This window comes from Cotesia glomerata, linkage group LG8, assembly GCF_020080835.1.
Source record: "Cotesia glomerata isolate CgM1 linkage group LG8, MPM_Cglom_v2.3, whole genome shotgun sequence".
Taxonomy (NCBI): Eukaryota; Metazoa; Arthropoda; class Insecta; order Hymenoptera; family Braconidae; genus Cotesia; species Cotesia glomerata.
In genome coordinates, this window is record NC_058165.1 from 4,490,717 (window position 1) to 4,516,885 (window position 26,169).

At 26.3% G+C, this 26,169-nt stretch overlaps 2 protein-coding genes across 3 annotated transcripts; both read right to left on the reverse strand.

The window, feature by feature from the left end:
• Positions 1 to 80: 80 nt before the first annotated feature.
• On the reverse strand, positions 81 to 18,057 carry LOC123271020 (ubiquitin conjugation factor E4 B). 2 transcript variants are annotated; one of them, XM_044737236.1, is made up of 6 exons: positions 18,038 to 18,057; positions 10,753 to 10,781; positions 9,717 to 10,040; positions 4,403 to 7,036; positions 1,910 to 2,231; positions 81 to 464 (listed from the first exon to the last, which is right to left on the reverse strand). In XM_044737236.1, exons 2-6 carry the CDS (start codon positions 10,774 to 10,776, stop codon positions 400 to 402), a joined length of 3,369 nt encoding a protein of 1,122 aa, XP_044593171.1. In that variant the 5' UTR covers positions 10,777 to 10,781; positions 18,038 to 18,057; the 3' UTR covers positions 81 to 399. The 2 variants fall into 2 exon arrangements, with proteins under 2 accessions (XP_044593171.1, XP_044593170.1); XM_044737235.1 differs by lacking the exon at positions 18,038 to 18,057 and having other exon boundaries at positions 10,753 to 11,023.
• LOC123271022 (FAS-associated factor 2) lies at positions 16,348 to 25,407 on the reverse strand. The gene is made up of 7 exons (XM_044737238.1): positions 25,048 to 25,407; positions 24,779 to 24,859; positions 23,366 to 23,591; positions 22,962 to 23,148; positions 22,576 to 22,749; positions 19,839 to 20,247; positions 16,348 to 16,553 (listed from the first exon to the last, which is right to left on the reverse strand). The coding sequence occupies exons 1-7, from the start codon at positions 25,108 to 25,110 to the stop codon at positions 16,389 to 16,391; spliced, it is 1,305 nt and encodes a 434-aa protein (XP_044593173.1). The 5' UTR covers positions 25,111 to 25,407; the 3' UTR covers positions 16,348 to 16,388.
• Between the last annotated feature and the right edge of the window lie 762 nt (positions 25,408 to 26,169).

The window sequence follows — 26,169 nt, forward strand, 5'->3', positions numbered from 1 at the left end:
TGTTAATGATTTCTGGAATTTTAAATTGGCAGTTAGATGGCTGCAGTCTGTCAATTACTTACTCATAATTATTTCATTAATTATTGTTATTTCATTGATTTATTTATAAGTGTATAAAAAACTTTAGATTTATATAATTGAGCGCAATGGTTGCTTATTGATGAGATCATTGCCCTGTGTTAATATAATCGTATAATAACTCAACATTCAGTGGTTTAATTTTTTAATTAATTAATTAATAATTTCGATTTTTACTTTAACTTTTTTTTTTTTATAATAATGAACGCAGATATATGAATTAATGAATAATATTATTTTTATGCAATAAAATTATCTATTTTTATAGAGATAATTGTTTATTTTAATTAATCAGTAGCTCACACCTCAATCACTTGTTTATTAATAGTTGCTTGACGGTCTTTTCTGTTGCTTCCAAGCGGCTATTCTTTCTTTCAAGTCAGGATCTGTAAAAATAAAAATAGATTTATTTTATTAAATATTTTTTTTTCGTAACTAATTTATAAAATAATTTAAAAATGAATTTAAATCAGCATAACACTATTATTTTATAATTAATTAAAAAAATACTAGCAACCTGCAGTCACTATGTGACTGCTAAGATTTACGAATTATCACACTATAAGGTATAAGCCCCTATTATTGATAGGGCCCCTACTATTGACACCCTATTTAATTTTATTATTTCATTATTAAAATCTGTTAGTAATCACAATTTTTGATATTTCACAACAATTTTACATATTTTTAAAATTAAAAATTAATAAAATTTAATTCCAAGGTATAAACTATTTACCGCAAAAAAATTTCATTTTTTCAAGTAGGAAAAAACTGCTTATACGTTTGTAATTTCTTAACAATATTGTTAAGAAAGACCTTATTTTCAAATCCACATTTCTCAATGTTGTTTTAATGTAATTGCATTGTTTAAAATTATTTTAGATTATTTATAGTCTAAATAACCATGCAATTATTTATTTATGCTTTATCGAGTTAAAATTAATTTTAAAATAGCGGATGTCAATGATGGGGACACAAAAATTAACTTGCGTCAACTAACGACATAGGCCATAATGTAAGGTAACCAACCCCCTCAACATACATATCAACGTATTAATTTATTTATTTATTTATTTAGAAAACGCCAATCGGCAATATACATCAGTGATATTATAACAATAAAAGAAAATACTAAATTTATTGGATTCGAGAGAATCAGTTGAAATAGTATCACATTATTAGACTTACAAATTTATTTTAGTATAAACAGCAAAATTTATCAGGGTTTTAAGAAAAAAAAAAAAAGAGATAATTAGTATATTAATTAATTTAGTTAATCTGATTAATTAGACTCAAAAAGAGCTTCTTGGCCATGTTTATTAATGTTTACATACTGTCATGTGATTTTATAAGAATCAAAGTATTTGAGATTAGAAAAAATTGGTAAAAAAAAACCTGGTAAAAAATATAGAAAAGCTAGGTCTTAAACGAATTTTAAAATAATAAAAATCATTTATAGTTTTGCATTAGTTAGTAAAAATGATTATTGTTAATATAAATTTAACTGTAATAAAAGACCTGTCAATAATAGGGTCAATGGTAAGTTAATAATTGGCTCTTTGAATTTTTTGCGCTGTCAATAATACATACATTCGACCTATTGGTTTTAAGTTAATATAATAATTATTAAATGTATTGCTATTAAAGTTAATTAATTAAATTACATAAGTAAAAACAATGATTAAGGTGTCCTATAAAAAAAAAAAAACTGACAATATTGATTTAAAACACGATGAAAAAATTCAAATATTCATGATCACTCTTATAGTGTCAATATTGGGAACTTTTACCTTATCACTGAAAAATATATAAAAATTGGTTTTTAAATTACCTGGTGTCAGCATGTCTTCACTCAACGGCTGTCGACTAAATGGATCTGTTGAACTATTCAATAAATGCCTTATTATAACAGCCTTATCCATAATTATACCAGAAGGTAATTTAACTGGATCTTCCATCAGTGTATCCATAAGTGGATCACGGAATTCATCTGGTGCATCGCCATAATCTTCTTCACGGGCAAGATTATCACGTGCAATAACTGCAGCACGTTCTGCTAGTGCCAGAAATCTTTCAATTTCGGTTGTTGTTTTAATATTAGCTCTTCCTAATCGATTTGCTGCATCAGTGAATAATTCTTTACAGAAGGATCTCTGTAAAAATAAAATTAAAATAAAAATTATTAAAAATTACTTTAAATAATAATAAAAAAAACTCAAATAAATCATTGTTAATTTTTTTCAAAATAAATTAAAATAAAGACTGCCGTGACTTGTAAACTATAAATAAATAAAATTTTGCTTCATTAAATAATTACTTTTGTTAAATTGGACTGTACTTTTTTAACTAATGACTTTTTTAACGATATAAGCTCATTTCGATGTTATACCCATCAAGAGCTGTCATTTGAGCACCCACATGCATTTTCATATATTTTTCATATATACATATATGTAATACATATAAATATATGAAATATATATGTGATTACTCAAATAAAAGGGCTTGATGAGTGTAACATCGGGATGAGCTTGTATCTTTAAAAATGTCATTATTTGACGAAATACAATGTCATTTCTTAATAATTGACATTTTTTAAGATATAAACTCATTTCTATGTTACACTCATCGTGACCTTTTATTTGAGTACCCACATGACATTTTTTATATATTTTATATATATGGTATTTGTGAAACATAAATATGTAAAATATATGAAAAATTGATGTGGGTACTCAAATAAAAGGTCTCGATGAATGTAACATCGGGATGAGTTAATATTTTTAAAAATGTCAATAGTTCACAAGACATTTTTTAAATTGCACTGTACTTTCTTAACTATTGACATTTTTAATGATATAAGCTCATCTCGATGTTACACTCATTAAGAGCTTTCATTTGAGTACCCACATGTATTTTGATATATTTTTCATATATACATTAGGGTGGCGCAAAAAAACCGACTATTTTTTTTTTTTTGAGTCTCAAGTAAAAAAATGTTAGTTTTTGATGTTTTAAGAGCTCTCTCCAAAGGACATTAAAAAAAAAATTTTTAAGATGTCGCTCCAAATTTTTTTAAATTTCAAAAATCGTCAAAAATCTAATTTTTTTTTTTTTTTTATTTTTTTTCTCGTTACGGTATAATTTTCTAGACTAAAAAAAAATAAGTTTCTGAAAATTTCAGTTCAAAATTTGAATTTTGAAAGGTCGCTCATAATTTTTTTCAATTTATTAGTGCATTAGTTTAGATTTTTTCGAGCGACCTTTTACTATTCAAATTAAAACTCCATGCATTTTTTTTTTTTTTTTATTTAGTACAATAATCGATAAAAATATATCACGAGATGAACTAAAAATCAAGCACAACATAGAAAATATAATTTTTTTTTAATTTAATAATTTTATTTAATCAACTGCCAGGCGTGGGTTCGAATCCCAAGCTGGTCTTAGAAACCAGCTTGGTTGAGATTTGACCTTGCCGCGTAGTTTAAGATTTTTTCAAACCAAAAAGACCCCAACGTACCACTCCTAACACTCAAAGTCGGCGATATGGCTAATTAAAGAAAAAAAGAAAAAAATTATGAGCGACCTTTCAAAATTTAAACTTTGAACTGAAACTTTCAGAAACTTATTTTTTTTTGGTCTATAAAATTATACCGTAACGAGAAAAAAATTAAAAAAAAAAAAAATTCGATTTTTGGCGATTTTTGAAATTTTAAAAAATTTGGAGTGACCTCTTAAAAATTTTTTTTTGAGCTGTCCTTTAGTGAGGGCTCTTAAAACATCAAAAACTAACATTTTTTTCACTCGACTAAAAAAAAAAAAAAATAGTCGGTTTTTTTGCGTCACCCTAATATATATATAAATATATGAAAAATTGATGTGGGTACTCAAATGAAAGGTTTTGATGAGTGTAACATCGGGATGAGCTCATATCTTAAAAAATGTCAATAGTTCACAAGACACTTGTCAAATTGCACTGTACTTTCTTAACTATTGACATTTTTAAAGATATAAGCTCATCTCAATGTTACACTCATCAAGAGCTTTCATTTGAGTACCCACATGCATTTTGATATATTTTTCATATATACATATATATATATAATATATAAAATATATAAAAAATTGATGTGGGTACTCAAATGAAAGGTCTCGATGAGTGTAACATCGAAATGAGCTTATATCTTGAAAAATATCAATAGTTCTCAAGATACAAGTTAATTTCTTAATTATGTATCTAGAGATAAATTTTCGAATACAGTCTAATAAAATAAAAATTAACTAATTAACTCCCCCAAAGTACTAAAAATTCAATACTAACCTCATCACTAGCCAGCGCAGCAGCAAAATTATCACAGTCAAGGTGTAAATAAATATCAATCAACTGTCCCAAAAGTGTCCTAGGTTCCCAGCCATACTTAAGAGGTTTCTTAACTTTCAAATCTTTGCATTTAGGTCCACAAAGTTGCTTTAAATTAAAATTCAGCATCGCACTAAGCCGACAAACAAGTTCAGGCCGTAAGAAAGGTTCCGTAATATCAACAGTCAAATAATGAAACATCGAAACAGTTTCTTTAGCAAGCGTCAAATAAGACCTCGCTTGTCTTTCATCAGCAGTTAATTGTCTCGTTCTTGACTGCTGCTGTTCATTAGACATCGCCGACCAATTAGCTTTATCAGACATTAATTCTTGAACTTCATGAATCCTTTTTAACGACTCCAAGCTCTCATCCAACAAGAAAGTGGTGTCGTTCATCAGCATGTTAATAAATTTAACAAATTGCTTTCCATTATTACTCTCATTAATTATCGCAACACGATGAATAGGACTGTCCCACATAGTTTTAAGTATCAAGCTAATGTGATACCTAATAGAAAATTTATCATAAAATTCCGAGCTGGATCCAGTTGTCTCAACATCAGTATAAAACTTCATCAAATACGAAGCCAAGTGTGTTTTAGTAATAGGATGAGACATTACTTGATCATGTAAAATGTCATTACGTCCCTGACTGCTTGTGTTGATAACAAAAAGCACTTCAATAATTTTAGCAATTAAATACGGATTTCTGATACAGTGTGGCGTGCAAATAGTCACTAATAGCCAAGTAATTAAAGAATTATCCAAATTATTAGCCACCACAGTCGGACAATATTGCAGCGCGAATAATAAAAATTCCGCTATGTCCTCAACGTACCACTCTGGCAGCGCAGTAAATCTATGAGGTACCTGTTGTGGCAGAGGTAATTTAGGTAATGCAACACAAGCGTCAGTCTGCGTTAGTAACCCCAACAAAATTTCAGCAACCGATCCATAAAAATGGAGCGACCGTCTAATTAAAACCGGATCAATTAACCCAGCATCAGCACAAGCTCTAGATTTAGTCAACCGCTTAAGCTGCTGCTTCCAGCGTTTAATAAGCTCTTTATTATGTCCAGCATAAGGCGCGTCTTTCCAACTAGACTCTGAAGCTTGCAAATCATCCAGCATTTTTTGCAACTCGCGCAATGCGCGTAATTTACGCCTGTATTTTTGCAACGCCGGCATTAGAGCAATGTGATGACAGTGAAGCGTTAAAAACCAACATTGAGTCGGAAATTTAGCTTCAGTCCACTTGTGATTTTTTTCTAAGTCCTTTAGCCAATCAGCCACTTCCTGGGATGATAATTTAAGACGCGTGTCATTTTTTATCTCCACCAAACTTGAAGGGTGAAATGGATAGAGCGAGTCAATGGAGCTTAATTTTATTTTAACCGACAACATTTGGAGGATTGACAATAAATTTAACATAAAGCCATCGCCTGCTAGTGAAAATTCTTCAGTCTGTATTTGCACGCGTTTTTCATTATGCCGTAATAATGTTGCTAAATAAGCTAGTGTTGCTTCACGGCATGTGCTAGTTGCTAAAATAGCATGGACTATTTTATGCAATGAAGATCTTGTGCTCTCTAATTCTTGTTGAAGAGTTAAATTAATTGTTTTGTCATTTATTGCATTGCCGCTGAAAAATTTGTCAGCTACTTTTGGTTGATCTTCAGCAAATACTGAAACGGATAAAAATGGACCGAGAAAAGATGTGCGTGTTAATTCACGTCCTACGGCAGTTGTCATAAAATCGGGTAAAAATTGAATTTGATGAGTAATTAATTTACAAATTGGCCGAGCATTGCCATTAGTACCAAGACGCACGTCTATTAATTCTTCCAGAGCTTCTATTGGCCGGCGATGAGTGTTGCCAATTAAGCTGACTTGTTGCATTGATAAGTACAACCCTTGGAGCAATGGTGTAAAAATTTTGTTAAAAGCTTGGGGGTTGTTGTTGGTTCTTGTAACTAATTCGTGCAAAAATCCACGAGGTAGAGTTTGGGATAACACTGGGTACAATAAAGGAGATACTGATGATCCGTTGGAGATTGCGTCATCTGGGACCCCGATTATTTCTTGCAGAACTAGACTTGCAAACTGAACACACTGGGCGCGCAAAGATATCAATACTTCCGATATTGGGGGAACGCTGGAACGCTTTGGGTTATTGCGCTCTTCTACTGCGGCGCGGCTGTAACAGTCAAGGAGATAAAAGAGACTTCGTGGGTGGTTTTTGTTTTCGTTTGTCACCATCAAGGGGAGTGCTATGGTCGTTGAAGGCTCGAGTGATGTTATTGCACTGGGGCTTATCATTGGGCTCGTTTGACTTGGGCTGTCTTCGCCGTCTGATAGGATATCACTGGTTATGTCTTTCAGGGGGTCCTCGTTGTTGGCAAACATCTGGAGGACTTCCATTAGGGATTCGTTTACTAAATCTGTGTGAGGAAGTGCGCGGTCCAGTGATGAGTTTGATGATAAGCTGGGGAGGAATATTGTTTGCTCGGTTGGTTGCTTCCACGAGACACGCAGGACTCGGGATATTGTGTTGTGGATTTGGTCTGTTGAGACGTCTGCGCTGGAACTTGTTGTCTAAAATATATAATAGTTGATTTATTATTTTTTTTTGTAAATATGAATTTTTTGTTTACAATTGTTCATTTTAATTATTGAAAATTGATCAAATTAATTAGTAAATTTTTTTAATTTCGAGATTTGAGCATACTATTCCATATTATAAAGAACTAGGCTGGTTAAAATTTAATGTGAAAAATTAATTCATAGCTTGTTTATTTTACAAAGAAATCAAACTAAATTATAATCAAAATTAAAATTTCTGCCGATTGCATTAAGGGGTTACATGGGTTTCACGGTTTCAAAAAATTCATTTTTTTTTGTCTTATTAAATTCTACATCTCTAAAATATTGTCCTAAAGTTTTAAATCAATCCGAATAATAATTTCAAGGCGCTGTTGGATTGTCTCTCAAAACTTTAAACACGTTTTTCTCAAAACTATGTTTTCAAAGACGGTTGTCAAAATTTCTCGAGAATTACTCAAACGATTTTGATGAAATTTTAGACAGGTGTTCGAGATATAATTTACAAGGTCTTGAACAAAGAATTTTTTTTTTCAATTACAACTATTTAAAAGAAAATCCCGCGAAATTTTAATTAATTTTTTTTGTAAAAACCTCTGCCAAAAATCCAATTTTCAATTTTTTTTTCCTTCGTTCAAGACCTAGTTTGAAGTCTTAACTAGAGCACATATTTTTTTTTTTTCATCTCAAATAATCCTGCTAAAAGTTCTGCTGGTCACGCGGACGCATCTTTTTTCCGAGGGCTCGCCGGAAATAACGTCACAATGGCAGAGTTTTTAATATTTTTTTTTTTTTTTTAATTTCATTTATTCCTTATTAAACATGTATCTAAGAAAGTAAAAAGTTTGAATAAAATATTTTATTTTTAATGTAACCCCTTAAGGAGAGACGATGTCAAGAATGACTATCTGCGTTTACCAAGAAGTAATTCTGTTATCTATGAAAATTCTTTCCTGATTCACGGCATAAAAATTTGGAATTTATTACCGGCTGATATTACAGCAATTGACAACTTTGAAAATTTTACACAAGCTTGTTTTAACTTCTTCTTGCAATCAATGTAATTACCATAATCTTACAGTTTAATTGTATTGCAAACATTGTATCAAATGTATACTTGTAAACTATTATCTTTATGTATTGTTGATGGTCCGGAAGAAGCTTAGAACTCCAGGATCAAATAAAATTTATTATCTATCTATCTAAATATTTATGACTATGTTTCAGTATATCTATGAAAAAATTTCTTTAATAAAATTTTTTTATTTTTATTGAAAAATAAACTAAGTGTAGAAAATTATGGTAAATATTTACAAGTGGGGTCAACCATTTTAATTTTCATTTTTTTGAACGAAATTTCTATTTGATTTTATTGATATAGGGTAGAAGTACCGTTTGTGGCCAGTGTACCTTTTTTGGCCACTTTATTTTCAAATTATTGTATAAATATTTCTATAAGCGCAAGACTTTATGAATTCAATTCGTATAAATGTACTAATTCATAAATTTTATACAAATTAACTAAAACATTCAATGATTATCACAATTTTAAAAAATTCTCAAAAAAATTTATAAATTTTTTAGAAAATTGTGATATCAAACTTTTTTTTTAAATTGTTCGTTTTTTTTTTTTATGTAAGTCCTTTTAAAAAAAAAAATATATCAAAAAAAGATAAAATATAAATTTTATTTAAAAACATGAGTCAAAATTTTTTCTAAATTTTTAAGGCAAAAAAGCTATCGAAATCTTTATTTTTTTCTCTCCCGACATTTTTTATCACAAATCCGCCATAAAAACAAGCAGAAAAAAAATTAATATAATTTAACTGGATTAAAAAATTGTAGACCCTACTTTCAAATAATTACCATTATTTTCCAATGATCTCAATATTAAAAAATTTTAAATAGTAAAATTTAAATAAAGCCAAATATTGATAAATTGATAATAATTTATTTGAAGATAATTTAGCTGTTATCTTCAATTAAATAGAGTATTACTTTCATTCAAGAAAATACTTTAATGAATAATCGATTTTAGAAAAATGATTCTGAAACGAGCAAACATTTGACAATTTTTATTAATTATGAAAAAAAAAATTATTTTTTAAAAATTTACAATAGTAAATTTTAAAAATTTTTGTGGAATTTTTTTATTAAAATTAAGTTAAGGTAAAAGACCCAGTTATTGAGACTGGCCCAGTTGATTGACACTTGCAATTTTATTCTAATTAAAAAAATAAAATTTTCTCAAAAAATCAATTATCTCAAAATTTATTTATTAATTTATTAGAGTCGATTTGTTTTATTGAATTAAAATAAAATTGCAAGTGTCAATAACTAGTTCAGTGTCAATAACTGGGTCTTTTACCTTATAAAAATCCAAAGAATTTAAATCAACAGAATTGTAAATCCTTGTGAATAATCTAAATAGTTAAGTAGAATTTTACGGTGGCAGATTCAGTGTATTTACATGTAAACTACACAAAGGTTTTCTCGTTTTTTTTTATTTTCTCTAATTAAATTCTAATGAATATTCTTTAATTAATTTTAAATAATTTTTTCTGATGTATACTGCCGATAGGCGTATGTTGATTAATAAATAAATAAATAAACTTCATGAAAGTATTCTGTAATAATTAATAAAATAATAAATAAAATAAAAATAATTACGTACCCTAGATCTAGAAGTATGATCTTTTCGATCTTGTTCTTCAACTTCCATATTTTCAATTCCCGAATCAACATCAATAGAAATATTATTCGTCTGTTTTTCGTTATTTTCCTCAAAATCCATCGGAACATCTGTATCATTTGAAGATTCTTGAGCTGGCGACTGTTGCTGGAGTAATCCTAGAGTCGCTGGTAAATCAGGACCCGTCGAAGGACCTGGTGTGCTTGGAGATTCAAAAACATTATTTACACTCAATCCAGGAGAGCTCACTGGATTGCTGTTGCTACCATCAAGTCCAGTTAAGCGGGCCAGTCGTCGCTTGCGCATCTATAGTAATAATATTTACAATTAATTTTCTTTCTACATACACGAATAATTCAATCATTTTTTTATATATTTCTCCAGTATAAATAGCAAAAAAAAATTAATTTTTTAATAATAAATTTCATTAAAAAAATTATAGTTTGCTTTGTAAAATACTATGCCAGGAAAATTATTGATTTTTGTTAAATTATTGTCAATGTCACAAGATTTAATATTTACAACTATAATTTATTAATATTGTTCACTTTTTTACTTATAAAATAATTATTTTATTTTTATAAAAATTTAAATATTGATAAAATTAATTTTTTAGATGTTTTATAAATAAATAATTTTGTGGTTGAACAAAAGATCAAGAGTCATGATAAATTTAAAAATATAACAGTCTTTGTCTCTCAGGTTTTTTGATGACTCGTAATTTTATAAACGAATAAAGAAACAAAGAGATTTTCAAAAAAAAAAAAAAAAAAAAAAAAAAAAAAAAAAACTTGCGGGAAATATTGAAATTTAATAAGGAAAAAAAGTATATTTTTTTTTATACAATAATTTAGTGACAATAAAAAAAAATTTGTAATTCATGAAGAAAAAAAACTAAAATAAATAAATGAATAATAATAAGACAAAGTGATAGTAACATTGATGATACATGACTTATAAAGCAAATCGAGGTTTTAATGTTACGTAGCATCCACAATAAAAAAAAACGTATACTTACTTCCTCCTGACTCAATTCACTCATTATTAATTAATTTATCAGGTTATTTATTTATGAAGAATATTGACCACTCACGATGACAACAATCGATCAGCTGTTTGTTGTTAATTAACAGAAATAAAATAAAAAATTTATTGGATTTAATTTTGTTTTAAATCAACTCCGATATGTCAGCTAAATTGGAAAGTCACTCTTCACTTCATGCTTCACTCTACTACATCTGTTTGCATCTGTTTGAGTTTAGGCGTGGATACAGTATTTATAACTGAATTACGGCAGACATCAATGACTCCTAGCGGATATTTGCCAAAATAAAAAAATAAAACGTTCGCGAATTTTCAATTTATCAATAATAAATTGATGACACTAAAGTTGACAGATATTAATAGTATATTACACATCTAGGGCAGTAAAATAAGAAATGTCTCAGATCACATGTAATTGTTGTCCGAGGCGAAGCCGAGGTCAATAAACATGTGATCTGAGACATTTCTTATTTTACTTCCCTAGGTGTGTAATATACTATTTCTCCTCGACGGAGGCGAAAAGCGGCATTTTCGTTTAGCGCAGCGGGAGGAAAATTGACGCTTTCCGCCCGGAGGTGAGAAAAAATTTTTTTAGAATTTTATAGCAATTAAATTAATGAAAATTAAGTTAGCCGACACTCAACAATTTTTGATTTTTAACTTCCCGCTAAAAAAATCGAAGATTTTCAAAAATCGAAAAGTTATTGTTTTCACCCCGTTTTACGAAATAGTATATTACACACCTAGGGAAGTAAAGTAAGAAATGTCTCAGATCACATGTAATTGTCGGCCGAGGCGAAGCCGAGGTTGACAAACATGTGATCTGAGGCTTTCTTATTTACTTCTCGTGGAGTGTATACTATTTTTTTGCTCGACGAAGGTAGAAAGCGGCACTTTCGTTTAGCGTAGCGGGCCGAAAGTTGACGCTTTCTGCCCGTCGAGCAAAAAATTGAGTTTTCATCGAATCTTGAAGTTTCGAAGTCCTAGGAAGCTTCCCTGACTATTCCCGCGATGGTGTGTGTGTGTGTGTGTGTGTGTGTGTGTGTGTGTGTGTGTGTGTGTGTGTGTGTGTATGTGTGTAAACCTCTTATAACTTTTGAACGACTTGACCGATTTGATCGCAGTTGGTGCCATTCGAAAGGACTTGACCAAACTTAGATTTTGTATATACTTTGGAACGATTCGGACCGGTAGATTTTGAGAAATCGCAAAAAAAACTACAAAAAAATTTTTTTTCAAACGTAGTTTTTTTGGAATAACTTTTAAACGGCTTTACCGATCAATTTCAAAAACTAATCAGCTCTTAACATAAAAAAACCACGTCGATCGCCGCCAGTCCGGTCAAAATCGGTTGATTCGTTCGTGAGTTATCGTTGACGAAAGAAAACAGAAAAAAAGTGTTTTTTCGGAATTACTCCGAAGTTTTCCACTCTATCAATATAAACTTGACGATTTTTTATGAAACTTAAAAAACTGCGTCGAATGCCATCAACCGCGTGAAAATCGGTTCATTCATTCAAAAGTTATTGCGATTTGAAAATTCAAAAAATAGTGTTTTATCAAACTTTTGAGCTCGAAGAGCTCAAAAGCATACAAAAGCAATTTTTTGAGCTTGGAGAGCTCAAAATAATACACAAATTGTATTTATGAGCTCGAAGAGCTCTAAAACGTCATAAGTACAATTTCAAGCGTTTAGGTATAGAATTGGCGGGAAGTTGCAGGGATGGCCTTCAGGGTCAACCGTTTTCCTAATTTTTAACTTCCCGCTAAGAAAATTGAAAATTTTCAAAAAACGGGAAGTTATTGTTTTCACCCCGTTTTTCGAAAATCGAGTATTCATGAGATCTCGACGTTTTGAGGTCCTAGGAAGCTTTCCTGACTATTTCCGCGGTGATGTCACCGTGTCTGTATGTATGTATGTGTGTGTGTGTATGTATGTAAATCTCTCATAACTTTTGAACGGATCATCCGATTCGATCGAAATAAGCGGTGTTCTGAAAAGTTCCTTTGCCCCTAGAATTATGATACTAATTTACAGAATTTGAGTCGATCAATTTTGAGAAATCTCAAAAATAAAATTTCCAAAAATTCGTTTTTTTGAAATATCTTTTGAACGGCTAAACCGATCAATTCCAAAAACTAATCAGCTTTCAACCTTAAAAAAACCACGTCGATTGCCACCAACCCGGTCAAAATCGGTTGATTTATTCGTGAGATATCGTTGTCGAAAAAAATTGAAAAAAATGTTTTTTTTCAGAATTGCTATGAAATTTTTAGTCTGACCAGTTCGCGCTTGAAGACTTTTTGAAGAACTCAAAAAACTGCGTTGAATGCCGTAAACTGCGAGAAAATCGGTTAACTTATTCAAAAGTTATTGCGGTTTGAAAATTCAAAAAATAGTATTCTATAAAACTTCCATCAGCCTTTTGAGCTCGAAGAGCTCAAAAGCACAGAACAGCTATTTATTTGAGCTCGGAGAGCTCAAAATTACACACAAATTATATTTTTGAGCTCGAAGAGCTTAAAAAATAAGTGAATTGTTGAGCACTTAGGTATGGAGGTAGCAGGAAGTTGCAGAGATGGCCTTTAGGGTCAACCGTTTTCCTAATTTTTTTTAATGATGTTAAAGTTAACAGTCACTTGATAATTTTCTAATTTTATTTAACAAATAAACCTTTTCTGAAAAATTATTTTTAAAAATTTGCATTTATAATTTTTTGAAATTTCTACATGTCAATTTTTTTTTTCTCTTAGTTTTTTTATTCTATAATTTATTAGTTAAAAAAATTCTAAAAATTATTAAATATCTACTAAATTAATTCTCATTTTTTTTATTAATTAAAAATTAGAACTAAAAAATTATTTTTAAAAAATTCCACGTATAATTTTTAAAATTTTCTACATTAAAGTTAGCAGTCACTTGACAATGTTTTAATTTTATTTAACAAAAAAGTTTCTTCCAAAAAATTAATTAAAAAAAAATTGCATCTTTTAATTTTTTTAAGTTTCTACATGTCAATTTTTTTTTTCTAATTTTTTTTGCACTAATTTATTTCTTAAAATTCTAAAGTTTATTAAATATCCACTACTTTAATTTTCATAAATATTCTACATGTGAAAATTTTTGTTTTAATTTTTTAAAAATTACTGTTCAACAAAATAAATTATAAAAATTTTCCAATGTCGACTAATTTAATTTTATAGTACCTACTAAAGTTAGCCGACTTTTTAAATTTTTTTTCAATAATTAGATTAGAACAAAAAAATATTTTTTAAAAATTGCACTTATAGTTTTTCAAGTTTTTTACGAATGAAATTTTTTTTTACTTTTTTGTAATAATTTTTTCAATGAAAAATATTCTAAAAATTTTTAGATGTCAGCTAACTTAATTTTCATATTAAATTATTATAAAAAAAATTTAATTAAAAAGTTCCACATGTGAAAATTAATAAAAATTACAAGTTAAAATTTTTAGAAGCATTTTTTTATTGTAATTGATTTGTTAAAAAAATTTTTAAAATTCACAGCTGACGGATAACTTCAGTATGATTAAATTGTGTGGTAAAAATTTTGATACTGAAGTTAGAAACTTTCACATAAAAAATTTTTTTACAATCAAATTATTATGAAAAAAAATTAAATAAAAAAAATCCACATGTGAAAATTAAAAAAAAATTATTAGTGATAATTTTTTAAAGCATTTTTTTTTTTTGTAATTGATTTGGTATAAAAATTTAAAAATTGACTGCTGCTGACAGCTAACTTCAGTATCACTAAAAATTTTGTGAAACAAGTTAGCTGACATGTTATAATTTTAAATAAATTTTTTTTTTTTAGTAGTAATTTATTTGTTGGAAAAGTCCAAAAAATGACAGATGTTTGCTAACTTCAGTTTTGTAAAATTTTAGTGTAAAGAACAAGTTAAATTTTTATTACACTGAAATTAGAAGACATTTGACAATTTTTTTTTATTTTTATAGAAAATATTAAAATTAAATTAGCCGATATCGGAAAATTTTTAGAAATTTTTAATTGAAAAAAATTATTTAATAAAAATTTGAAATGTAGAAAATTAAAAAAAATCAAAAATTGTCAAAATTTTTTAAAAATTTGTACTTGCAATTTTTTTAAATTTCTAGTTTCGAATTTTCCTTGTTAAAATTTTTTCATAGTAATTTAATTTTTATAAAAATAATAAAAAATATTTTGTTAAAAAGAAAAATTTCACATGAAAAATTTAAAGTTTAATTTTTCAAAATTTTTTATGTAAAATAAAACATAATTCTTAACAATTTTCCGATAATTTAAAAATATTTATTTTAAATTCAATAATTAAAATTTTTGAGTTTTAATGACAATCAAATCATAGTTTACAATTTTTAAATGAAAGCACTCTTATAAGTATTAAATTTATTAATTCTATTGTTATTTTTCAAATAACTGTAACGACTTTAATCTACCAGAAGCTTAATGAGCAACCTTCCTACCCTTAGAAAAATTTTGCTAATTTTTTTAACAAAGGGACTAGACTTTCAATTAAAAGTAATAAGTCTAATGATTTTCCTTATTACTTTCTTTTATTTTTTTTTCTTCAAATTTAAAATTTTACATATTTTTTTTTTACTGAAATTCAAATTTAAGCTCAATTTTTTATTGTAAATATTTTGAAGAATATATAGAACATTTTTTTTTATAATTTTATTTTTAAAATTTTAATAATTATTTTAAGAAATAAATAATATTTATCTTTTTTTTCCTATTTATTTTTTTTTTATCATTAATACCTAGCTGAAATAAATCATCTCTACAATTTAAATAAAAAATCAACTATTTTAATGATTATTTTAATAATTAAGTACTGAAATTTATTTATCATTTATTTTATTATTATATTATGTAAATGCTTGACAAATAATTCGATTTTAAATATCAATAAATAAATAAATCGATTAATCATTTGGTGTGCAGAAAATGTTTAATAATTACAAAATAATGAATTTTATATTCTTAAGAACAAAAAAAAATGTTAATTTAAATCACGCTGTTATTAACATTAAATTATTAATCTATAAGGGTACTAACAGCATTGTGTTTATATTAAATAATAATAATAATAATAATAATAATAATAATAATAATAATAATAATAATAATAATAACAAAAAAAAAACTGCAATTTAATTTTACATTTTGCATTTATCTTAATCAATAGGAATGGAAAACTTTTTAAACACGTATTAAATAATTGATTTATTAAATTTGAATTTACTAATCTATTATATTTAATCAATTGACTAATCAACTATAATAATAATAATAATAATATTATTATTAATAAGAATAATTATCGAAATTTATTACAAATGAAATTTCTTACGCGTAAATCAAGTATATAATATAAGTGTATCAAATATAAATATATGTATTTATAGAAACATTTATACTTTTACTTTATTTTTATAATAATTATCAAATTAGTCGCATTTGCATTTACTTATTCACAAAAAAAAAAAAAAATTTTAAATGATTAGTTTTATTTGAATGGATTTATTTTTATTTATTTTTTTAAATGTTTATTTATATTATGTGAATTATTTTTTAATAAAAGGTTAGTCGTCTAAGTTACTAATGTGTAAAACTTCACGTTGAGTTAATCCGGCTTTGTGGAGACTTAGTAACTCTATAGATGGATAAATTACTCTCTTGGGGTAGCTTGTTGTTATTTCAAAATTTGCTGGTGAATCGGGTTGACTAAATATCCAGTTGTATACGTCCTGTAAAAAAAATTAAGATTATTATCAATCAAAATATAAATTAAAACATTATAAAATATAAATTAAAACATTATAAAACATTAATTGTAAAGTAAAAGACCCAGTTATTGACATAGGCTTAGTTATTGACACTTGAAATTTCATTTTAATTAAAAAAAATAAATCAACTCTAATAAATTAATAAATATAATTTTTGAATAAGAAATTCTACGATAATTGATTTTTCGGAAACATTTTATTTTTTTAATTAGACTAAAATTGCAAGTGTCAAACAACTAAGCCAATGGCAATAACTGGGTCTTTTACCTTTTTTTATTTTAGCTATTGGCAGTCACTACGTGACTGCCGGGATTTACGAATTATGAATCAGAAAACTTTGGCTTGATTTTTTTATATTTATAATCAGTAGTTTGGGTACTTTTTAAATAAATTTTAAAAATAATAGTGCTATCATAGGATCAATTATAAATAATTTAATGGACAAATGTGACTGAATAAATTTATAGAACCAACAAACTATTAAAAACTCCTCTAAAAACTTGACATAAAAAATTGACTACTAAAAAATATAAAAAACCAAAAGGCACTAATTCTTATCAAGACCTTTCTGATGATACCAAATTAAACTATAAAAATTCCTTTAAAAATAATAATATGCTCGTCGCAAAATTTTCCTTACTCTCTCAATTATTTAAATCATAAATGACTATTGCTGAAAAAATATCAAACCCAATTTACGATAAAGATATAATACCCGTTAAAAAATTTTCTTAATCTCTTAATTATATAAATTAATTTTTGACAAATAACCACATTGATATGTACAAAACAAAATAAATAAATAAACAAATTTTGTTTATCGCGAAATTTGAATCTATTTATAAAAACTTTGAAAACTTATCATAATAAATTAAATATTGCCGAAAAAAATATGAAACATTGAAAAGGCACTAATTCAGGTCTCGACCTTTTCAATGGTCCTAAATTTAATTTTAAAAACTAATTTAATCACATAAATATGCCAAAGACAAAATTTTTCTTATTCTCTTAATTATGCAAATCATCTGGTGCTATAAATGAGCTGATTATTTTTTTTAATACTTATGAATTTAAAATAACACAACTAATCTTCAAAAAATTCTCAAAAATTTAAGCATTCTTTTCAATAAAAATTAAAAATTAAGGTAGTTTGGTAGCCCAATGACTTAAACCTGACCCCATATTTTTTTATATTTATTCCAAAGATTATGATTAAATATATCTATAGAAAAAAATCCGATTTTTTTACACCGTTTAAGAGTTATAGAAATACCGTTTATTGTTCACATAAATGATACAAATGAATTTATATTAATAAACCATTACAAGCTCAATTTGTTTTAATATAAATTTTTTAAAATTCAACAATAATATGGTTATAATATTATAATTTTTTAAAAATTAAGAAACTAAAATTAGTCGACAGTGAAAAATTTTCATTTTTTTTTATTAATTAAATTAGCAATAAAAAAATATTTTTAAAAAATTGCACGTATAATTATTCAAATTTTTTCTTTTAAATTTTGTAATGATTTTATTAATAAAAAAAAGTTCTTAAAATTGTCAGCTATCTGCTAATTTTCTTTTCAGTATAAATTAATTCAATTGTTAACTAGCCAAAAACGATGCTAAGATGACCAAAAACGGTACTTCTACCCTAATTAATTAAAGTTTGGCAAAAATACACGATCTCTTATGAGTGTCCTTGTTCAATAACTCCGGAAATGGAGGATTAATAAAAAATCGGCCAACTTGACACCACAAAAAAACTTTCCAATAGATAAATCGATGTTTCAAATCTATTCTATAAAAATTTTATGATTTACCAAATACTTTTAATTTAATTAAATTAAATTAAATTTTAGTTTAACTTAATTAAACTAAAGTTATGATACTAGGGAGTAATAAAAAACTAAGAAATCTGAACAACTGGGATTTGCCTTAAATTATCATTGACGGTAATATTATACCTTATGTAAACTCAACCAAACATTTGGGCATACACCTAACTAATAATCTCTCTTGGGATATCCATGTGGCTTACATTACTCGTAAGGTCTATGGTACATTAAATTGTCTAAAACACAGAAGAAACATACTCTCTACTTCAACGCGTAAACTACTAGTCATGACTACCATAATTCCAATTGTTGAATACTGTTCCATAGTTTTGATTGACTTATCCAAAAGGCTAGACTACAAACTTCAACGTCTTATAAACAACACCATCAGATTCATCTTTAATTCAAGACGAGATGAACATATCACTCCCTACAGGCATTCATTAAACTGGCTCACGGTTAAATCTAAACGAATGTACTCGTTAGCGTGCTTCATCTACAAACTTATAAAATCAGGTGAACCAAAGTTCCTTAGAAGTCTCTTCGTTGAAGAATCCACAGATATTAGAAGATCGGAAAGAATTGCTGCTAAACAAATCAATGTGTCTTTTAAAATGTCAAACTTCTCAACTACTACTTTTGAACATTCCTTCGTAGTTTCTGCGATCCGAATTTGGAGGGAATTACCATTTGAAGTCACAAATTCACTTAGCTTAAATTCTTTTAAAACTAGTACTTTTGAATTCTTCATGAAACGTCAACGAGATAATAAATCTTAATTTCAAACTTTTAAAGAAGACAATGAATCCTAATTTTCAAACCTTTGATATTCATTTACACATTTCTGTTACATGAATTTATCGTTCTAGATCATCTCAGATTATCATCTTCTATAATTTGTATAATTTGTACCACTGAGTTTAACTCTTAAATTTTTAATGCTCAATTTTTATACTCAAATTTATTTTTTTTCTTGTATTTGTCATAATTGTATTCCAAAGTAAAGTAAACAAAAACGATCAATTCTTAATATCTAATATTTTTGAAATTTTATATTTTCATTAGTCATACGTGTACTTTTATTGTAACTCTTTTTGTATACTTTTGCCATCTGGCTATACTGCCTTGGCATTGAAATTAAATAATAAATAAATAATTAATTTTTTAATATCATAATCATATAATTATAATTATTTAACCATAATTATGAATTGAATTTATTCAATTAAATTCTAGTTATAGATAATTTTATATTTTATGCTATTTTTCGAGTGATCACTTGCAAAAAAGAAAAAAAAAGTATCTATTAATTTAACCTCAGATTGCGACTACCAAACTACTTTAAAAAAACAATTTTTTTTTTATTAATAAATAAATAAAAAAAAAAAAAATCAATAATATTTACCTCTAAAGTATTCGACATAAGAAATCTTCGCTTCAACGTCCTTTCACCTAATTTAATTTGTAAATGACAGATATTAGGATGATTAGGTTCCGGTTCAGCCGGTACCTTTTGTACAGTAAGTTCCTTAGCAACACGAATACGTTCGATTTCCATTTCTTGAGCATTTAATTCAGCAAGTTTGCGAGCCTCTTGTTCTTCACGTGCTCTACGTTCTTCCTCGCGCCGACGATCCTTTTCTTGATCAGCGCGCAATGACTCCTCGTAAGCTTGATCTTGTTGTTCACGCAATGATTGGTTAGCACTACGTTCAGCTCGATCCTGGCGAGCTTGAATTAAATTTATTTCGTTGTGATCCATTAGTGCTTGAACCTGGGACATTATGTCTGATGGGAATGGTATTCCTTCCATTCTGTAATGCATTTTAGTAATTTTTTAATTTTAACCTTTACTGAGTCAAACACTTTAACGAACTGATCACAAGACTGTATCACTGAGTCCTTATATAGGTATCTAACTACCTCTCCTCATACCTGTCTCTAACAAAATGATTACTAATTTAGAAAAGGGACAATTCATTTTAAAATGTATTCATTAGCTTTCTATAGCTATACTATATAATATACACTAATGAAAAAAGAAGCAATTATTTCCCAAAATATTTTAAAAGCAAATTTCTGTGAAGATAATTTTATTTTTTTAATACTATGTCTGGTAAAAAATTTATTTAAAAATTTCTTTATTTTTATTAATTATAATTGGTACACGGAAAAAAGTAAACTGTAAAATTCACTCGAATTCCGGTCAATTTTAATAGTTTCAAACAGTACAGCGGACATCAGGGTGGCAAAAATATAAATATTACAGAACTTAATGTAGAAAGTGTAAAAGTCACAATTTATAAATTAATATCGAAAATATGTGATTAGTAGCTGTCACTATAGTAAATAACGACTCTCTCATCTTAAAAAATTACAGTTTCAAACAGTAAAAATTGCCATTTCAATATATAGTCCATATCATGAGAAGAAGGGGAACTCAGATGAAAGAGAAGGGGGTCTCACTCTGGGAGAATTTAACATTTGAAACAGTAAAAATTCTACTTTTAAAATATACATTTTACCAGTCGAAGCAAGTCAATAATTATAGTTTAAGTTTTAGCGTTGCGTTTAAAATTTACCATTTTACTTTGTAAATATTGACGTTGCTTGTATTAGAAATTTAGTAACTTTATTTTATACTTTTTACATATCATGCGATCATTTTTTAGGTACGAAATGATAAATATAAAAATCAAAATTCTTAATTATTATGCTTTAACATTTTCGACATTCACATAACGAATATTACTGTTTGAAATAGTATTTTCTTCCATGTAAAGAATAAATTGTAGCGTTTAAATGATAAATATTATAGAGTGAATAGTAAAATCACGATTTTACGGTTTGAAATGGTAATTTTTAGCAGTTGATCATTACTTATTATAAAACGACTATTATTTATTACAGCTTACTTTTTTCCGTGTATGTCTGGTAAAAAATTTATTTATTTTTATTAATTACTAGCTGACCCGGTGAGCTTCGTATCACCTACAATATACACTTTGTTACACCTTTCGATCGGCGATTATCAATCTTTAAATTCTAATCTACTTCGACAAAGAATAAAAATACTGGCTGTATGTAGTGCGGTTAGAATTTTGTCAAGTTATTAAATGAAACTCGCTTCTTATTATCGCCTGAAAATCAAGATCCCAAAAAATCAACACTGAACTTATGAAATTTTTTTTTTGTCCATATATACAGAAGATAGACGATTAATAATTTTAGATCTGTTGATTTTCTTTAGCTGAACTTACGGGTTTTCCAAAAATTTTATTCTTTTTAAAACATCCCTGAACTATAGCGAACAAAACAAAAAAAAAATTTTGAAAATCGGTCCAGCCGTTTTTAAGTTTTAGCGAGACTAACCCACAGCAATTTATCTTTATTTATATATATATATATATATATATATATATATATATATATATATATATATATATATATATATATAGGCCATACATATGCATATAGTATATATTATATGCATATATATATATATATATACATATATATATATATATATATATATATATATATATATATATATATATATATATATATATATATATATATATATAAATATATATATATATAGAAGATAGATAGAAAATTGGTAATAATAACAAATGCACGTCATGTAATTTAAAAAAAATTTAAAAATACAAGAGGGTTTTAATTAAAAATCTTATTTTATCTACTAAAATATCGCAAATGTATATTACTAAAATTTTATCAAAATTATGATAAGATTTTTGAATTTAATCGTTTATTTTCTAAGTTTAGTCTACGAAAGTTTGATTTTTTTTTTTTAATAAAATCCGGCATTTTATTTTACCGTGTTTTCGTCTTTTAATTTAACCATTATATTGATAAATATATAATAAGCTAATTTTTTAAGCATGTACATACAAAGATTATTAAATAATAAATAGATTTTAAACTTACAAGGCAATATCGTAATACTAGCTGTTACTCGCCCGCTATATTTGTGAATATAGATATACAAATACATTGAGTGATCATGTACTGGTACATGAGCATCTATTGGGGCTTTTACCTTAATTACACTTTTTGATACAGTCCCATGATAAAATTCATGTTTATCTATCTTTAATTTAAAAAAAAAAAATGCTTACCGTCCAACAATAGTCATACGATTGTCTTTGAGGACAATAAGCGCTAAAAAGGGATAAGTACCGGCTTTTAAGGCTTCAGAAACTTTGTAACCCTCACCAGATTGTACATTACAAGCCCAGAATAATGTATTAGTATTGATGAATCTAATCAATTCAGCATTTCCCAAAGTGTTTCTGTAATTCAATTTTTATTATCAATTAAATTAATTCTATATTTTATTTTAAAATAACAAAATATTAATAATTTACCAAAAAAAATTTTTTTGTTATTGTACAAATTTTAATTAAAAAAAATAAAATTTATAGAATTAACTATACTTATAAATAAAAAAAATTCAGGCTTATTGATAGAAAAATTTTCAAAATAAATAACTTGATAAATTTACCTGCACCATTGCTCAACATTTTGAGCATCATCTTTATGTAAATAAACTAACAAGAATCTCAATTCTTGTTTAGCGTCTGATAATGCTTGGCTGTAAGAGCCTTGGTAAAATACAGGATGATTTGTACCGTATTTTTCTTCATAAGATCTGATAAAATTCATTACATCTTCTATTGGATCTGAAGCAACTGAAATAAAAAGAAACACATTGCATACAATAAAAATAAAATTAAACATTTCAAAGTCTATTTTTCCCTACAAGAAAAATTATTTCCCATAATAAAAAAAAAATTTTTTTAGCTTATTTAAATAAACATGTACCAGAAAAATAATCATTAATTTTGCTTGTAAGAACTCAGTAACTATTATATATTGTATAGGTAGTTAATTGTAAAAATGTCTTACCAGGTCGGACATTAGTTCGGAAAATAGCGAACACTATTTGTAATATACTAGTCACTAAATTGTAGCACATGGAAAATACAAAAGATAAAAATCCACCACCGCTTCCTGAGCTGCCAGGTGGACTAAAATAAATTCTTGAACTAGTATCATCGACAACTGTTGGTGGTCTTACACGTGAATCTTGTGCAAACATTGAAGGTCTTCCTTCGTATAAATTAAGTTGTTCCTAAAATTTTGATAAATTAATGATATTAAAGTGAGCAGTCTTGACCATTTTTTAATTTTTTTTTAACAAACAAATTTGGTTTGAAAAATTATTTTTAAAAAATTACATTTTTAATTTTTTTAAATTTCTACATGACAATTTTTTTTTTCTAAATTTTTTTTTGCCATAATTTATTTATTTAAAAAATTATTAAAATTATTAAATATCTGCTAAATTAATTTTCATGATAAATTAATTTTTTTTTAATTTATTTATTTTAGAGAATCTTTTTTGTAAGTTTAAAATAATTAATAATTATTTTTTTAATCAAAATTAAATTAGCTAACATGTAAAATACTTTTTAAATTATACGTTCAATTTTTTTTTTAGTAATTTAATTGATAAAGAAAAATAAAAAATTTTTGGAATTTAGCTGATTTTATGACATTAAAGTTAACAGTCACGAGAAAATTTTTTAATTTTTTTCAACAAAGTAATTTGTTCAAAAAAATTATTTTAAAAAAATTGCATTTTTAATTTTTTTTCAAATTTCTACATGCCAATTTTTTTTATATTTTTTTTTTGGTCATAATTTATTTGTTAAAAAAATGCTTAAAATTATTAAATATCTGCTAAGTTACTTTTCATGATAAATTAATTTTTTTTTATTTTATTTATTATAAAGAATTTTTTTTGTAAGCTTAAAATAATTAATGATTTTTTTTTTTTAAAAAAAATTAAATTAGCTGACATGTAGAAAATTTTTTAAATTATACGTTCATTTTTTTTTAAGTAATTTAATTGATAAAAAAAAAAATAAAAAATTTTTAAACATCAGATAATTTTATGACATTAAAGTTTGCAGTCACTAAATAATTTTTTAATTTTTTTTTAATAAAATTTCTACATGTCAATTTTTTTTATATTTTTTTTTGGCCATAATTTATTTGTTAAAAAAAATTCTAAAAATTATTAAATATCTGCTAAATTTATGACATTAAAGTTAGCAGTCACTTAACCATTTTTTAATTTTTTTAACAAAAAAATTATATTTAAAAAATTGCATATTTAATTATTTTTAATTTCTACATGTCAATTTTTAGTATATTTTTTTTGGCCATAATTTATTTGCTAAAAAAAATTCTAAAAATTATTAAATATCTGCTAAATTAATTATCATCTAATTTTAATATAAGTTTTTAAAATACCTGAACAGCAACTTCCAAATTCCAGTTGTGCCTCTGTAATACATCCCGGCAAATAGATAAATCTTCAATGGTTGTCAATTCCTGTAATATTAAAAATGAATTAATATTTTTTCAACAAAAAAAATTCTAAATTTTAATTGAATACAAAATAAAAATTATAGAAAGTTTCTATAAAATTATTTTTTTTACATAAATAACATAAATTCCGATTATTGAAATTAAATGTAAATTTATTGAAATAAGAAGCAAGTCATCATAAAAAACATTACCTGAAATTGTAGGACTTTTTCCAATTGCTCACTGCTACACTCTTCTAATACGTTATCCGCCATGATAACGTCTTAAATAATTAATATTTCAACGAAAAATATAAATAAGTTAAAAAAAAAAGTTGATAAATACTTTATTGTATTATGTGATAATAATAATAAATCTATCGAGTTTATCAGCTGAGATACAAATTGGGAATACTGCCAACGTTCATATTGAAATGAACAATCATTTGGAAAATAGGTTGATAAAAATCAACCATCACACACGGAATTTAAAAAAGCACAACTAGTGTCTTTTTTTTAATCCACCTTTAATTTAAATATATAATTAAATATATTTAAATTGGCTGGTGTGCTGAATTATTATTATATTATATTTTATTTTTTCTTAACACTTATGTATACATATATATTTATTACGACGTAAACGTCTCACTGTTACTTATCAATCATTGGTTTGTTTTTTTCTAGACTGTCTACAATCACGGAAGTGTGAAAGACTTGGAACAAAATATAAATGGCTTTACATCGCAGCGCTCTGTGATCTGTCGGTAACTCAACTAAATCCTCGCAAGTTAAGAAAGTTAAGGACCCTGATAGCCAGCGCTTTCTCAGTAAGTGTTGACTTCCAGCAAGGAAATTTTCTTTCTAATTATTTTCTTGAGCGAAAAAAAAATTTTTTTTTGACACAAGAAATTTCACTTATTCCAACAAAATTAATTCTCTTGCTTTGAGAAATACGTATCTTGATCCAAGAAAATTTGTTTAAGTCAAGAAAATCTTGTTGTTTTGAGAAAATTCAGCCTCTTGCTCCAAAAAATTTAGTTCTTGATAGAAGTAAATTTTCTTGTCTTGAGAAAATTTCTCTCTTGCTCCAAAAAATTAAATATAAAGATAGAAGTAAATTTTCATTAATATTTTTTATGATTAACATGTCAAATGGGAAGATCAAATAATATTTCATCATTTTTTTTCATTCAATATGTATAATTGCACGCTAAAATAATATAAAATGAGTATCAAATATTCAAGAGAAAAATTTTCTCAAGGTGAGAATAGTATATTATACATCTAATAGTTTATTGACCTTGGCTTCGCCTCGGACAACAATTACATGTG